This window comes from Anastrepha obliqua, chromosome 6 (assembly GCF_027943255.1).
Source record: "Anastrepha obliqua isolate idAnaObli1 chromosome 6, idAnaObli1_1.0, whole genome shotgun sequence".
NCBI lineage: Eukaryota > Metazoa > Arthropoda > Insecta > Diptera > Tephritidae > Anastrepha > Anastrepha obliqua.
The window spans coordinates 13670940-13685603 of NC_072897.1; the positions used below are offsets into that span (position 1 = coordinate 13670940).

The following is a 14664-nucleotide window of genomic DNA, read 5'->3' on the forward strand; positions in this document are numbered from 1 at the left end:
TCTCAGCAACGAGGAAACGGCATTGGAGGTTGCTAAAGAAATTCATATTGAGGGCAAAGATCCTATGAAGAAGCAACTATGTGTGGAGAACGAAATGCAAATTGAGAAAAACAAATTTGTACTGGTTAAATTCACAGACAACGCCGATTTCTTTTACATTGGTGTAGTCGTAGAAGTGGGAATTACTACGTGCATAGTCAAATTTCTTAGACGGCAGCTCAAAACACAACTTCTGTTGATGACGGCAGTGTGACGCGGCTAAATTCCCTTCTAGCAAGCCCTGGTGCAGTACAAAAGACTCCGTTCGTTTAAATTTTAGAAAGGCTGAAAACTTTATTTAACATCAATAAGTTTACAATTAATAAGTGAAAATATTGTATGTGTCTTACAATTGTTTTTATGCGCGTCCATGCGCTTTCGTCAACGGCTAGAATTGAAAAGAAAGCTTGCTTCTCTTTGACAGTTAAGCTTGCTTCTCTTCGCCAGCTGTTGATTGGCGAGTGAGAAAACAGAGAGGTGAAAAATGCGAAACGGGTTGCCAAAGTAACCTTTCGCAACACCCCCCTTCGTAAATCTTATGCGGTTTTATGCATAACGTTTACCCCACGTTTTTCAACCTCGACGTCCAATTTCGCCAACTTTACTATCGGTCGTGTACATAATCCATTTACTGTCTTGACTACTGCGCTACGAGCTTAGCCATCTTTACCAAAATTCATATCTATTACTACTCCTTTCGGCCACGAATTTCTCTTGGAGTTTTCGTCTACGATGACCACCACGTCGTTCAATTTGATTGGGTTTGCTGGTGGCTGATACCACTTTGCACGTCTGGTAAGACAGGGGAGGTACTCCTTAACCCAGCGTCTCCAAAATTGGTCAGCCAACTGGCTAGAAATTTTAAAGTTTTGCCGTAGAGCCGATCCAGAGTTGGTATTATCTGTTAGTTCTCGAATAGCACTAGAGTGTCCCGTCAGAAAGTGGTTTGGCGTAAGAGCTTCATCTTCGGCTGAATCAAGCGGCACGTACGTCAGTGGCCTTGAATTTAAAATGTTTTCGATATCGGCTAGAACGGCTCTTAACACCTCCTCTCGCATACCGAAATCTGGTAGAATGTCCATTAGAATCGATTTCGTAGAACGTATCATGCGCTCCCATGACCCTCCCATATGTGGTGAAGCGGGGGGAATAAAAATCCATTCAATTTCAGGGTATTTCCTTTCTATATCATCCGACGATATTCTTTCAATTTCTTTTACTAGAAGTACACTAGCACCGCGAAAATTGGTGCCGTTGTCCGATATAATTCGCTTCGGTACTCCACGGCGACTCACAAATTGTTTAAAAATCAGCAAAAACGACTCGGTAGATAAAGTAGGTGAGATTTCAATGTAAACTGCGCGGGTGGTAAGGCATGTGAATAAAGCACCCCACCGCTTTTCACGCCTGCGGCCAATTACAACGTCCATTGGTCCGAAATAGTCAACCCCTGTAAAGGTGAACGGCCTGGTAAAAGGTGACACACGTTCCATTGGCAGATCTCCCATTTGAGGAGGTTGTGGAGAAGCCCTACGGTTCCGGCAGGTTTGACATTTTGCAGCACATTCTTTTACCAGCCTTCTTAAGGCGGAGATGCAGAACCTTTGCCTCATCTCGTTGACGACGATCTCGTTGTGATGGTGGTGAAATTTCCTGTGATAGAAGTCGACGAGTAGTCGCGTTACGTCGTGCTTGCGTGGCAGGATTATTGGACGCTTGACATTAATGGCAACACCCTCAGCAGCATCAATTCTACCTTTTACTCGCAGCAGACCAATCTGGTCTAAGTATGGGCAGAACTTGAAAAGAAAAGATTTTCGATTAATTTCCTCACCATTACGCAGACGACAAATCTCTTCATGGAACACCTCGCTTTGACAATTAAGCATAATTGCAAGCTCTGCTGTCTCTATGTTGTCTGGGTTGAGTAGCTTTTGAAGAAACTGAGAACGTGGCTTTCCCTTCGTAACCAATCGTAGAAAACGTAAAACAAATCGATGCGCACTGCGAAGCTTCTCCCATGTACTAAATCTTTTTACATCCGGGGTTATTTCTGCGTTCGTACCCAATGAGTTGTTAGCAAAATCCATATGCTGTAGAACCTCAACTGTCTCTTCGTCATCATCTGGAAATTGTATAATTGGCCAGCTTGATTCTCATTCTAGTAGGAATTTAGGTCCACTGAACCAGCGTTCGTTGTCATCGAATTCTCGGTTGCTGCTCCATTTAGTGCCTTCGTCCGCAATATTCTCACCAGATGGCAGCCACCTCCATTCCCTAATAGCAGAACTCTCGACGATCTCTCCGATTCTCAGCGCCACGAATTGGTGGTATTTTCTTGTGCTCGATCGCAGCCAAAACAACACATTTTTGGAGTCTGTCTAGAATACTCTGCGATTTACTGTAATGGACAGTTCATAGCTAAGAACATTTGCCAGCCTAAGTCCCAAAACAGCAGCTAACAGCTCCAGCCTGGGTATGGAAGTGGGCTTCAATGGCGCAACGCGAGTTTTCGAAGCCAAAAGTGAACAAGATATTTGCGAACCTACTTCTGACCGGATGTAGGCCACCGCAGCGTAGGCTTTTATGCTTGCATCTACAAAAATGTGCAACTGATTATTTTGGTTTTCGCTGGCAAGTGAAAGGCAACGGGGAATTTTTATGCCGTTGATCGCAGGAATGCGTTTTACCCAACGAAACCAGTTGCAACGTTCTTCTTCTTTAATCGGTTCATCCCAACCTACTCCGGAGCGCCAGACATCTTGTAAAATAATTTTTGCCTGTACAATGACAAAGCCGAGCAAACCCATAGGATCGAAAATCGTCATTATTGTGCGCAAAATTTGTCGCTTCGACACGATCGTATTTTCATTAAAAACTTCCTTTGGAAAATTTTCAATGTATGTTAACTCATCCGAAACTGGCAGCCACCACATCCCTAGTACCTTTTCTATAACGGCTTCTGGCTCTTCAAAACATTTGGCGGCTGGAACGTCGTCAGCATCTAATGAAAATAGTACATGTTCGGAATTAGATTTCCAGTTTCTCATTTGGAATCCGCCCTCCTGATGAACCCAACGAACTTTAGTTGCTAAACGAGCCAATTCATTTTCAGAGTCTGCACTCTGAAGCCAATCGTCAACAAATGTGTTACTAACGATGGCCCGTTCGGCGTCGGGATGAAGATCAGCAAATCGGTGAGCGTTACGATTTTTTATGTAATTCGCCAAGGAAGGCGAGCACGAAGCGCCGAATGTCATAACCCTCATCACGTAGATATCATAGTCGCGAGACGAGCCATCGTTTCGCCAAAGAAATTTTTGCGCCACTTGATCTTCTTTTATAATTTTAATCTGGTGGAACATTTCGCGTATATCTCCACAAACTGCGAAACGTCGTTCGCGAAATCGGAGCAGTACCCCCAGTAGAGACTTAAGTAGATCGGGCCCTTTCAGCAACATATCATTGAGCCCGACACCCTTTACCCTTGCTGCAGCATCCCAAACCAATCGAGTTTTCTTTTTATTGGCATTGAGAACAGTAAATATAGGGAGATACCAAGACCTAGCGCTATATTTTATTTCGTTTTTGTTCAACTTACGTACGTACCCTTTTTTCTCATAATCATGTATTTTGTTTATAAGAAATTGACGAATTGACGAATCACGCTTCATTTTACTTTCTAAGCACGAGAGTCGCCGGATTGCCATATGCAGCGAATCGGGAAGCTCGACAGCTTCGTGCTTCCAAAGTAACCCGGTTTCCCATCTCTTTTCAGCGGAGATAAAGCGCGTGGTCTTTTCCATGATTTGAAGAGCGCGTTCATCATCTTTAGATATTAACGGCTTAATTGGTGCATATGATCCGATGGCATCAATAGAAAAATATGTTTTCAGTTCCTGGTCCATACGATCGTCTCTGGTTGTATCACATTCGCAGGTATGCAATATTCTCGGTTGTTCAGCGCAGTTAGTTTTATCGCGCCCATATACACTCCATCCTAGTCGGCACTTTGCGGCAATAAGGTTGGATCCCCTATCTTCTCTTATTTCGATAGGGATTCCTATTTTAGCGTTGTCCAAACCTATCAATATTCGCGCTCTTGCTTTATTATAGGGTCGAATCGGCAGACCCTTAATGTGTGCGTGCTTACTACGGTTCGAACGTTTCGAAGGCTGTATTTTTGAGAGGGTAATGTAATCGGTGAAACATGAAGATTGACAAATTTGGAATTTGCCTCATTTTGAGTAATTTCTCCCGTCCAACGCAAGCATAACGATTCAACTGGCCCATCTAAATCAAGCTCGTTCGCCAATTCAGACTCAATTAGCGTACAGGAGGCTCCTTCGTCGATAAGGGCGAACGTACGTATTGATTTGGTACCGCTATGTAAAATAACCTCCACATACCTGAAAAGCGGTCTTTGCGTTTCTTTATCAGCTGCTGTGCCCAACTCGTGGTATAATGTTGCTTGTTGTTGTTTACCAATCGCCAACGAAGTTCCATTGTGAAGCAGTGGATGGTGAGCCATTCTACAATCATCTACGCCACAGCACCTTTTCGAATTACATCGACGAATGAAATGACTTTTGAAGCAGCGTAAACAGAGTTTATTTTCCCGTACAAATTTCCATCTGTCACTTTGCGATAGGGCACGAAATTCATAGCAATCGGACAGCGTATGGCTCGCACCGCATTTCAGGCAATTCATCGACTTTTCACTCTGCTCGTTATTTTTCGCAACCACATCGTGAATCATTATTCTGCCCTTTAGTGATTCGCGATTTCCCTTTTTTGCTTCGACGTTGCTATTACACGATGCTATCGCCGATATCTGGAAGGAAGTTACCTGGCTAGCGCACATGGCTAGACCGAAAAGCCAATCATCGAATGCAGCAATGTCAGCGCGTCTCAGGGACATACATTGCTGGCCCCAACTCAACCTTTGGTTACATGGTAGTTTAGCTACCAGCTCGTTTAATATATTAGCACTGGATCATTTAGATAATCGTTTAGACCGACCGCCTGCATTGTAGCGCGATAATTTTGTACCGCTAATGAAAATGTTACTAAGGTTTCTAATTTGTCTGGCTTTACAGATGGTTCCTCCCTTAACCTACGCAGCATTACTTGGTGAATTACGTCTGGTCTACCATACAACATGCGGAGTGTATTAATGGCCAATCCAACCGTAGACGGCACCATAAGCCTACCACGAACTGCCTCTAATGCTTGGCCCTTCAAGCATTTCTGCAACCTAATAAGGTTTTCTTGGTCCGTGAATCCGCACCGTATGATAGACTGCTCGTAGTTAGTAATAAATACGGGCCAGTCTTCAGGCCTACCTGTAAAGGTTGGCAAATCTTTCGAAAGCACTTGACGACTAGCTATATGTGCCGCAGTCAAATTTAGGTCGGCTGTCGTAGAGTAACTATACGGATTAGTAACGGTCGGATACCCTCCATAAGGCATATTTAAGTTAGGGTTAACATTTGGGTGTGAAAATCCTGAAGCAACCGATGTTGGCAAACTGTGAAAATTGTGCATTGATGTATATGCAGAAAAGGGTTGAGACGAAGATATAGCCGAGACTGTATTGCTGTTTGAGGTTAAGTTGGGCAGCATGGTCGTCATGCCGTTCGTAGTCGAAGTATACGGAAATGTCGTCGCGTTTGCAAGGTTAGGGACGACATTGAACGCGGTCGATGGAATGTGTGTTCCCGTTATACCTGCAGTTTGGTTGCATTGCAGTTCTATAGGTTGTGGAACGCCACATGCGTATGGCTGTGCTGTACTGTAAAGGTGTGTAGCCCTAATCCCGGAGGTGCCTGAAGTGCAGGGAGGTGCAAATGGTACAGTTTGACGAACAGGTGTAGATGCGTGTCGATCTGGCGTGGTGTCAGCAGTAGGCGTTTCGGTGCCAATTGTCACTGCGTGGCCAGTTTTGTCAGCCTCATCTAATAATCCCTCGACTGCGCTTATTGTATCAGCATCCGCGTTTCCCCGTAGCGATGCAGCTTTAGAAACATCCTCCATTTTTATAGGTTATTAAGTTTAAAATCAATTTTTTCAGAATGTTGATGACGGCAGTGTGACGCGGCTAAATTCCCTTTTAGCAAGCCCTGGTGCAGTACAAAAGACTCCGTTCGTTTAAATTTTAGAAAGGCTGAAAACTTTATTTAACATCAATAAGTTTACAATTAATAAGTGAAAATATTGTATGTGTCTTACAATTGTTTTTATGCGCGTCCATGCGCTTTCGTCAACGACTAGAATTGAAAAGAAAGCTTGCTTCTCTTTGACAGTTAAGCTTGCTTCTCTTCGCCAGCTGTTGATTGGCGAGTGAGAAAACAGAGAGGTGAAAAATGCGAAACGGGTTGCCAAAGTAACCTTTCGCAACAACTACTTTATGAACCCCTTATTGAAGACAAAAACTTGGTTTCAAAGCAGGACATACTGCGTACTTTACCAACACCTGAACATCCCCCAGGGACTTCACGGGCGCACAGCAAATTTATTTTTGACTGCGACTTTTCGAATTTAGATGTGCGTTAAAGTATGTAATGTTATAAGTAATTTTAATGGATAAAATGTTGAATTGAAATGAGTGAATTGCATTGAATTAAATGTTATAAATAGTGCTAATGGATAAGATGTATTTTTGAATTGAAATATAAAACACATAATATGCAAACTCGTTTGAAATTTTTATTATACGGAATATATTTTCCAAAAATTCCACTTAAAATTCATATCTTACTTATATGTTTTATAAGTGTCGAAGCCTTCCCTTCGCTGTCGAAGGCTCCCATAAGGCTGACGAAGCCTCCCTGAAAGTGGGAGGTTTCGTCAAATATTCCCGTGATAGATTTTTGATTAAAAGGTTGAAAAAAAAATTAAATAAGAAAAGTAACGACAAATTGAGAGTGGCACAAACATGCATAAAATAAATAATTATGAAAGAAAATAACTGCTTCGTACTCCAGTTTCTCCAAAAACAGTATTGTTTCTTAACCTGTCGAAGCCTCCCCCCTTCTACCCTACATACTTATTTCAGTCTTATGGTGACCATACATGCTTAGCGTCTAGAGCATGGCACAATTCTTTTGCTCTCATTATATTATTAACAGTATGATATTCAAGTTTATTTCTCAACTTAGTTTTAATTAAGCTTAATTCAAAAAATTTCCGTTCCGCAGCTATTAACTTCGCCTTTCTTTTGTTTAACAACGAATCTAAAAAAATATAGAGTAATAATTATTTGTGTACATTAACTAATTTTGGTTAATAGGTACTTACCTATCCATTTTCTTCGTCAAATAATAATTTTCTTCGCCAGAAAAAATTTGCGCGCTATTAGTGATGTGAATGAACATTTCAGGCACATGTTAGCGATCAGAGTTGCGTTCAACTATGTGCAATTGCAAGCAACTGATAGCTTATAAGGGCGCATATACCGATAACAATCAACATGTTAATGGTAACTAAACCTTGCATAGTTCAACAATGCATCTGTGTATCGATTTATAATATTTTAATCGGAGGTAAGCTCTTCTTGTGCATATTCACAATGAACAGTCAGATCATCAAAATTATTTGCATTATCAATGTCTGATAATCAATTTTTGTTTTATACCAAAACTATGTATCAGAAAAAGTTACCAAACGCAAATTAAAGTTGCCAAGTTACCAAAGGCGAAAAAAGTTACCACGTTTGGTAACTAATTACCAGGTTCGGCAACCGTGTTTGCCATTATTCTCACATTCGCATTCTTTCTCGCTTGCACTTCATTTACGTTACGTTATGAGCACCTCTCATTCTTTGCATATATACATACAGTAAGCATAATTACAGTAACATACATTCTATTGCTATTTATTACATATTTACTAAATCTAACTGTAACATCAGGCCACTCTGACTAGTTATAAATATGTGTCACTTGGTGTAAATCGACGTACATAGTTGTAAAAAATAAGAAGTGAACAACAAAAAGTTTTAAAGCGTACGGACGCTGTTAGAAATTTGTCTTTTAATTTGAAATAATACGACTGCCGCGCTAGAAAAATACGCGCAATAACCGGAGTGTTCTGGAACCCATATGAGTACAGGTCTGCTCTGTCTTGCCACAGAATAAAGCTTCTTCTTACAATCTTTGAAGTTTGCTTCGCGTTCTCCACGGCCTTCAGTGCAGCCTGACTGACATTGTAACGTTGTGTTTCTTTTATTATTTAAAACTTGTAAAGTGGTATTTTAAAGGGAATGTAAATTAATTTCTTGTAAAATTTAACTCGAGTATTTTTAATCGTAATAGAAACCTCGGGTTTTTTATAGGCAAAATCAATCTTATTAGAAAACTCAAATATAGCGTTTGAAATAGACTCCTTCCGAGAACAAGCCAACATCTACTGGTTACCGCTTTTCCTTGGTCGGCCACGCTTCTTCAAAGGCTAACGGAATGACCATCTCTTTTGGGCACGAATTTCGCTGTTATGCCACGTGCTGCTTGGCTCAGAATGTGCGTTGTCACCAGTACTTCGGTACCAATATCGAAACTAGTTTGGCAACTCTGTGTTTATCAAGGAAAGTTTTGTTTTTGTCTTCAAGACGCTGCTCAATTTCTTTTGCTGATTTTAAGTTCTCAGTGATGTTTCGAAGGTAAGGCGAAATTAGTGGAATAAAATCTTCGCTCTCCACTATTGCCCGAACGTCATGTTGCACATCGTCGAGGGTTCGCATTTCTCGTCCAAAAGTGAGCTACGCTGGAGTAAAACTCGTATTTTGGCATTTGGCGCTGTTCATTGCAAATCTAATGGAAGGTATATGCTGGCTCCATGAAGTGTGCTCGTTACCAACAAGAATTCCCAACTGCGCTTTGAGATCTCGATTTCTGCGTTCAACTGGATTAGCTTCTGGGTGGTAGACGTGTGTTAGCTGCTGCGGAATTCCTAATCAATACGCTACTTTTTGCATAACTGCTGACACGAACTGGACACCATTATCAGATTTCAGTCGACGAGGTACACCGTAACGTAGAAATATTTCGTCTATTAGTGTCTTTGCGCAGACTTCGGAAGTAGCTTCACGTAGAGGAAAAATTTCGACCCAACGCGAGGCAACATCTTCTGCTATCAAAATCCATTGGAATCTATCTTCCGTTTGTGGCAATGTTCCAAAAAGATCAACTGATATAACCTCGAACCGTTTATTGCTACTTGTTGTTTGCAACAGACCCATTGGCTTCATATTGGCCGCCTTGTATTATTGGCATTCAATACAGCTTCTTATATGTTGAGCGATTTCTGTGGGCATACCTGGCCAATAGTATCGATTAGAAATACGAGATATTGTGCGTGCTACATCATAGTGACCAGCTGAATCTTCGTCATGGTACTTCTTTATGATCAGTTTGCGTTCATGAGTAGGAACCACAAGCTGTGCGTCTTCTGTGTCCCTATTATAACAGTAGAGTATTCCATCATTTAAATTATACCCTACGTTAGTCCAAAGGATCAGATTGTCATCTTGCGACTCCAAAGATAATATGATTGCATTAATGTACTCGTCCTTGAGTTGCTCCTCACGTATTTCTGTCACATTTCTTCTAGGCACGTCGACATGAAAAGCGCAAATACAGGTTGGCAAATTAGTATGATCCTCTGCATCGCATGGTGGACGAGATAACATGTCAGCTAAACAATTGCTTTTGCCGGGTGTATACTTCACTTGGAAGTTGTATTGCTGTATTTGCAACGCCCATCTTGTGAGGCGTCCTGTTGGCGACTTCAACGTAAGTAACCATTTCAATGGCTGATGTATAAGTATCATTTCAGCTCCCTCGATATATCCTCGGAACTTAGAACAAGACCATAATATAGCTAATGCTTCCCTCTCAGTTGTGGAAGAATTTCGTTCTGCTGCGGTTAAAATTCGGCTAGCGTATTCGATGGGATGCTCATCTTTCCCCTACCCCTGGAGTAATGCTGCACCTAACGCATATGCACTGGCATCTGTTTTAACCACAAATGGCATGTTGTCTTGAGCCCGCTTTAAGACCGGCGCTGATGCTAACATAGTTTTCAGAGCATACATGAGGATTTTTGCTTTTCTGACCAACACCATATAGTATTCTTTTTTGTCAAATCAGTTAGTGGTTTAGCTTTTTCTGCGTATTGTTTAATAAATCGCCTGTACCATGAACATGTTTGGATAAAAGATATAAGCTCTTTCGTATTTATAGGCTCTTTTCGCTGACTTATTGCGATCGTCTTTTCTGGATCCACATATATACCATCGCAAGCGAGGATATGACCAATATATCTCACGTTTTCACAGCAAAATTTACTTTTCAAATTGTTGATATGGAGCTTGAATTCGCACAGCTTGCCTAAGACGCTATGGAGATCCTCGATGTGTTGCATAAACGATGGTGTGCAAACAATATGGTCATCTATATAGGCTTGAAGTTGCACTTTTGGAACTGCTGTTTTAAAGCGGTCAAAAAGACATTGAAACGTTGCGGGTGCATTCCGCAGCCCGAATGGCGTTCGTTTGAAACAAAATGCGCCAAATGGTGTATTGATACATGTTTTATTACGATCTTGCTCTCGCACTTTGATTTGATAGTATCCGCTTTGGAGATCTAAGGTTGTCATAAACTTCGTGCTCTTTGCATCGTGCAAAATATCATCTATGCGAGGTAACGGGTACCTGTCTGGTATAGTTACGGCATTTATCTTCCGATAATCAATACAAACACATATTCCACCATCCTTCTTAGGTACCATGACTACTGGAGATGCCCATGCAGACTCACATTCTTCGATAATGCCGCTATCAATCATATTTCACTTCTTAACTGAAGTGTTTTCGCAAAAGAGAGTCGATATGGTGGACTAAAATAGGGTCATGGTCCCTCGTATCAATTTTGTGCTCTGCATATGGAGTCGGTTCGTCGATTTTCCAAACGCTTCTGTGTGATTATGAAGTACGCTGTCGAGCTGTCTTTTCTGCTCCTGATTCAAATCCTTACCATCAGTTGATTTTAATATTTTGAAGTCTATGGAATAAAGCCTTGGAAAATCGTTGTCATCATAGTTTGCGATATTGTAAATTAGACCATTAAATAGTGACGGCTGTAGCTTTCTGTCTGGAGTTACAGCATCGGCTGGCAAAGCATCTTTAAATATTGCTTGTATTGAGTGTGGTGAATAGTTATTATTTGGAATTTCTAGACCATAAGACTCGAACTCGGATATGTAAATTTTCGGTCTATCTATTACTCGCTCAGGCTCTTCTTCTGCCCTTCGTTTCGGTCGCGTGCTCGATACTTTTACAGTCTCTATCAGATTCAGCTTTAGAGGCAAAGGTGGTGCAAAATCAAAATGCTTCATGGCATCGCTCTCGAAATACCAATATTTCTGGCCCATATTAAGAACTATACCAGCCTGTTCAAGAAAGTCCGTGCCAATCAAAGTCCGATTACCGGTAGCGTTAGGTAACACCATGAACTGAATGTTGAGACATCGACCTCCAACAATTATTTTGCACACAGTGGACAAGCATTCTTGCGTAGATGTACTACTATCAGCTAACGTAATTTCACACTTCCCGAAATTTACAACCTTTAAAGTCCATAACAGACTTTAGATTAGCGCTCGCTACGCTAGTACGTGCACCACAATCAAAAAATGCTTGACCTGGTACACAGAAAAGTTGTACGTTGACCATAGGTATGTCTCTTCGAATACTATTCGCAGTTATTGAATTAAAATTCACGAAACCTTCCGCGAGTTGATTTTTGTTCCGACATGTTGCACAATTTGCGCGAGTAACGCCTGGGGTATTACAACCATAGCAAGCAAATTTAGGCTTAACAGTTACTGCCTGTGCAATCGCCACTGGCTGAGCTTCCGCAGCATCGGCCTTTTGTTTTTTGAAACAGTTTTCCGGCGTGTGACCTTTCTTTCGATAAAAATTGCAACGCAATGCAACTTCACTGTTAATACTTTTTGCAGTTTGATCGGAGTTTCCACTCCTACGTCCACTTAAAAAAAATTCGGCTTCTCGAGCCTCGCTGAGCAAATTTTCATAAGATGATATCTTCTGTCGGCTTACTCTTTCCCGGATTTGTGCGTGCACCATACCAAAGAGCGTATCTAGTTATTCTGATTCGGCAGGAACGACATCTAGCTGCTAACGTAACGCTCGCTTCTTCCGAACAAAGGTGTCCGTCGGTTCACTCTTCTGTTGCTTTAAATCAAAGATTTCGGCATAAATTCGCCAGGCCGGTTTTGACGGTGCAAAACTTTCGCGCAGTCTACGTGTAACGTCTGCAAAATCAACTACTTGCTCCTTAATGCCACGCCACCATTCTGCAGCATCACCCTCAAGTAGTATTGGCATTCCTTTAACCGCGTCCACATCCGCAATTTTCTCCACCGGTTTGAAAGTTGAAATTGCCGCAATAAACTCCTCCACTTTTGCTGGACTACGTTCACCATTGTAACGCGCACTACACGTGGTAAATTTTCCTGTGCGGTCGTTGCTGGTATGAACCAAATTCATTAACCGCTCGAATTGCTCCGTTGTAAACGATACAGCCATGCCGCTTTGCAGTCTTGAGCTTCTTCTCGGAAAATTGGGCAAATTAGCCACTTTTTTGGGCGCCAGTTGTAACGTTGTATTTCTTTTATTATTTAAAACTTGTAAAGTGGTATTTCAAACGGAATGTAATTTAATTTATTGTAAAATTTAACTCTAGTAATTTTAATCGTAATAGAAACTCCGGAAAACAAACGGAATGTCTTCTTTCCAAAAACGCGCAGGTTTTTTATAAGCAAAATCAATCCTATTAGAAAACTCAAATTTAGAGTTTGAAAAAAGACATCTAGTAGTCATTATAATCTTAGGGCATTGCCATATATGTAAGAAACTTTAAATTAAATCTTAACAAGTAGAAGGTATTGCCATATAGAAATAAAAACATTAATACTTATAAAATATAAGTATGCTACAACATTAAATTTCCTTCCAAATGAAACTGTGGGTATCAGGTCGTCTTTAGGTGCCAAAAACAGTGGATACTACTCAGATAGCAAATTCCGTTTTCGTGCCAGAAACCATATTTATGGACTCTACACATTGCTTTTATTGCTTCCTATTGTATCTTAAGATCCAAGGGGAGCAATTCAAGCGTAGCATTTAGAGCATCTCCAGAGGTTGTACTCATGGCACCCGTTATGCATTAACATACACTTCTTTGCAGCCTATATAGATCCCGGATTGTGGACTTAACCATGCTCCGTCGCCACCAGACCACAAAGGCCTAAGTGAAGAATGGTCTGATAAGTGCTGTGTATATCCATAGGACCATAGCAGGTTTCAGGCCCCAGGTTTTACCAAAGGCTCTACGGCATTGCTGAAAAATTCTTAATGCGCGATTCACCTTCAGTGAAACGTGTGTCTCCCAAGTCAGCTTCTTATCCAAGATTACTCCTAGATATTTAACTTCATCGGAATGACCAAGGAGGTGACACACCTTTCAGTGTTGGAAAACTAAGTCCAAAGCATCACAGCAGCGGGAACACCCCCTTGGGGACAACCTTGCTGGCCCTGACGGTGATTAGTTCGTCACTGTTCTCACCAGCGGTTAACAGCCTCTCAGAGAGCATGGAATATATCCATTTTACAACGGTTTGATTAACTCCGTGTCGTTCGGCAGAAGAACATATTGAGCCGAAAGTGGCATTATCAAAAGCCCCCTCAATGTCCACTAACACGCACATTGTGAATTCGTCAGCTTCCAGCCCGGCTTCAATCTTGCTAACAAGATCGTGTAAGGCTGATTCACATGATTTTCTACTCTGGTAAGCGTGTTGATTTCTACTAAGTGGACTTCTCGGCAATACCCCCACTCGAATATGTTTCTCCACTACTCGTTCTAGACTTTTCAACACGAAAGATTTCAAACTGTTTGGTCTAAAATCTTTTGCTGGGAAATAGTATGTCTTTTCCTGGTGTTGGAATAAATACTACTCTTACGCGTCGCCATTGGGATGGTATCTAACCAAGTGCAAGACAGGCTGTGAAGATCCTTTTCAGAGCCTCAATCAGCCTGTCTTCTCCTTTTTTAAGCATTGCTGGATATATTCTGTCAGGTCCAGGGGACTTAAAGTTCTCAAAGGAAGACAAGGAAACCCTTTCGTCACTATCCGACTAGCAATATACCAGCTGTAACTAGAGATTCCACCGTCGCTACCGTTATTGTTGATGCCACTCTCTACTCCAGTGTTCCACTACCCGGAAAATGAGTTTCGAATAGAGCATTAAACGTTTCTGATTTGGAAATGGTGTATGAACTATCAGGTTTTCGAATGGAATCCAGCCTTACTGAGCGGTCTAGATGAAGAACCTTACAAAGTCTCGCTGTTTCCCTCATTTCTTCGACGTTACTGCAGAAATTTCTATAGGATTCAAGTTTGGCTCTCCGTACCTTTTTCTTATATTCTCTCTGTGTAAGTCGATAATTAGTCCAGCCCTCTTCTGTTTGGGTCGTTAAGACCTGATTAAGAAGTTTTCTGGACCGTAGACGAAGAAACCGCCAAGAAACCGCTTTTCCCTGC

At 41.5% G+C, this 14664-nt stretch overlaps 2 protein-coding genes across 2 annotated transcripts; both read right to left on the reverse strand.

Moving 5' to 3' along the window:
* Positions 1 to 695: 695 nt before the first annotated feature.
* On the reverse strand, positions 696 to 1928 carry LOC129250135 (uncharacterized). Its single transcript, XM_054889778.1, has one exon. The coding sequence runs from the start codon at positions 1926 to 1928 to the stop codon at positions 696 to 698; it is 1233 nt and encodes a 410-aa protein (XP_054745753.1).
* Positions 1929 to 2420: 492 nt separating this feature from the next.
* On the reverse strand, positions 2421 to 4960 carry LOC129250136 (uncharacterized). Its single transcript, XM_054889780.1, has 2 exons — positions 4277 to 4960; positions 2421 to 4214 (listed from the first exon to the last, which is right to left on the reverse strand). The coding sequence occupies exons 1-2, from the start codon at positions 4958 to 4960 to the stop codon at positions 2421 to 2423; spliced, it is 2478 nt and encodes an 825-aa protein (XP_054745755.1).
* Positions 4961 to 14664: the final 9704 nt, after the last annotated feature.

What these genes read in the sequence shown, in the direction of transcription:
- LOC129250135 (XM_054889778.1), bottom strand. Translation starts at nt 1,928, where the DNA reads ATGCTTAATTGTCAAAGCGAGGTGTTCCATGAAGAGATTTGTCGTCTG.
- LOC129250136 (XM_054889780.1), bottom strand. Translation starts at nt 4,960, where the DNA reads ATGTCCCTGAGACGCGCTGACATTGCTGCATTCGATGATTGGCTTTTC. An exon ending in GAGAAATTACTCAAAATGAG is followed by an intron (nt 4,215 to 4,276) that starts GCAAATTCCAAA and finishes TCAAAAATACAG; the next exon opens with CCTTCGAAACGTTCGAACCG.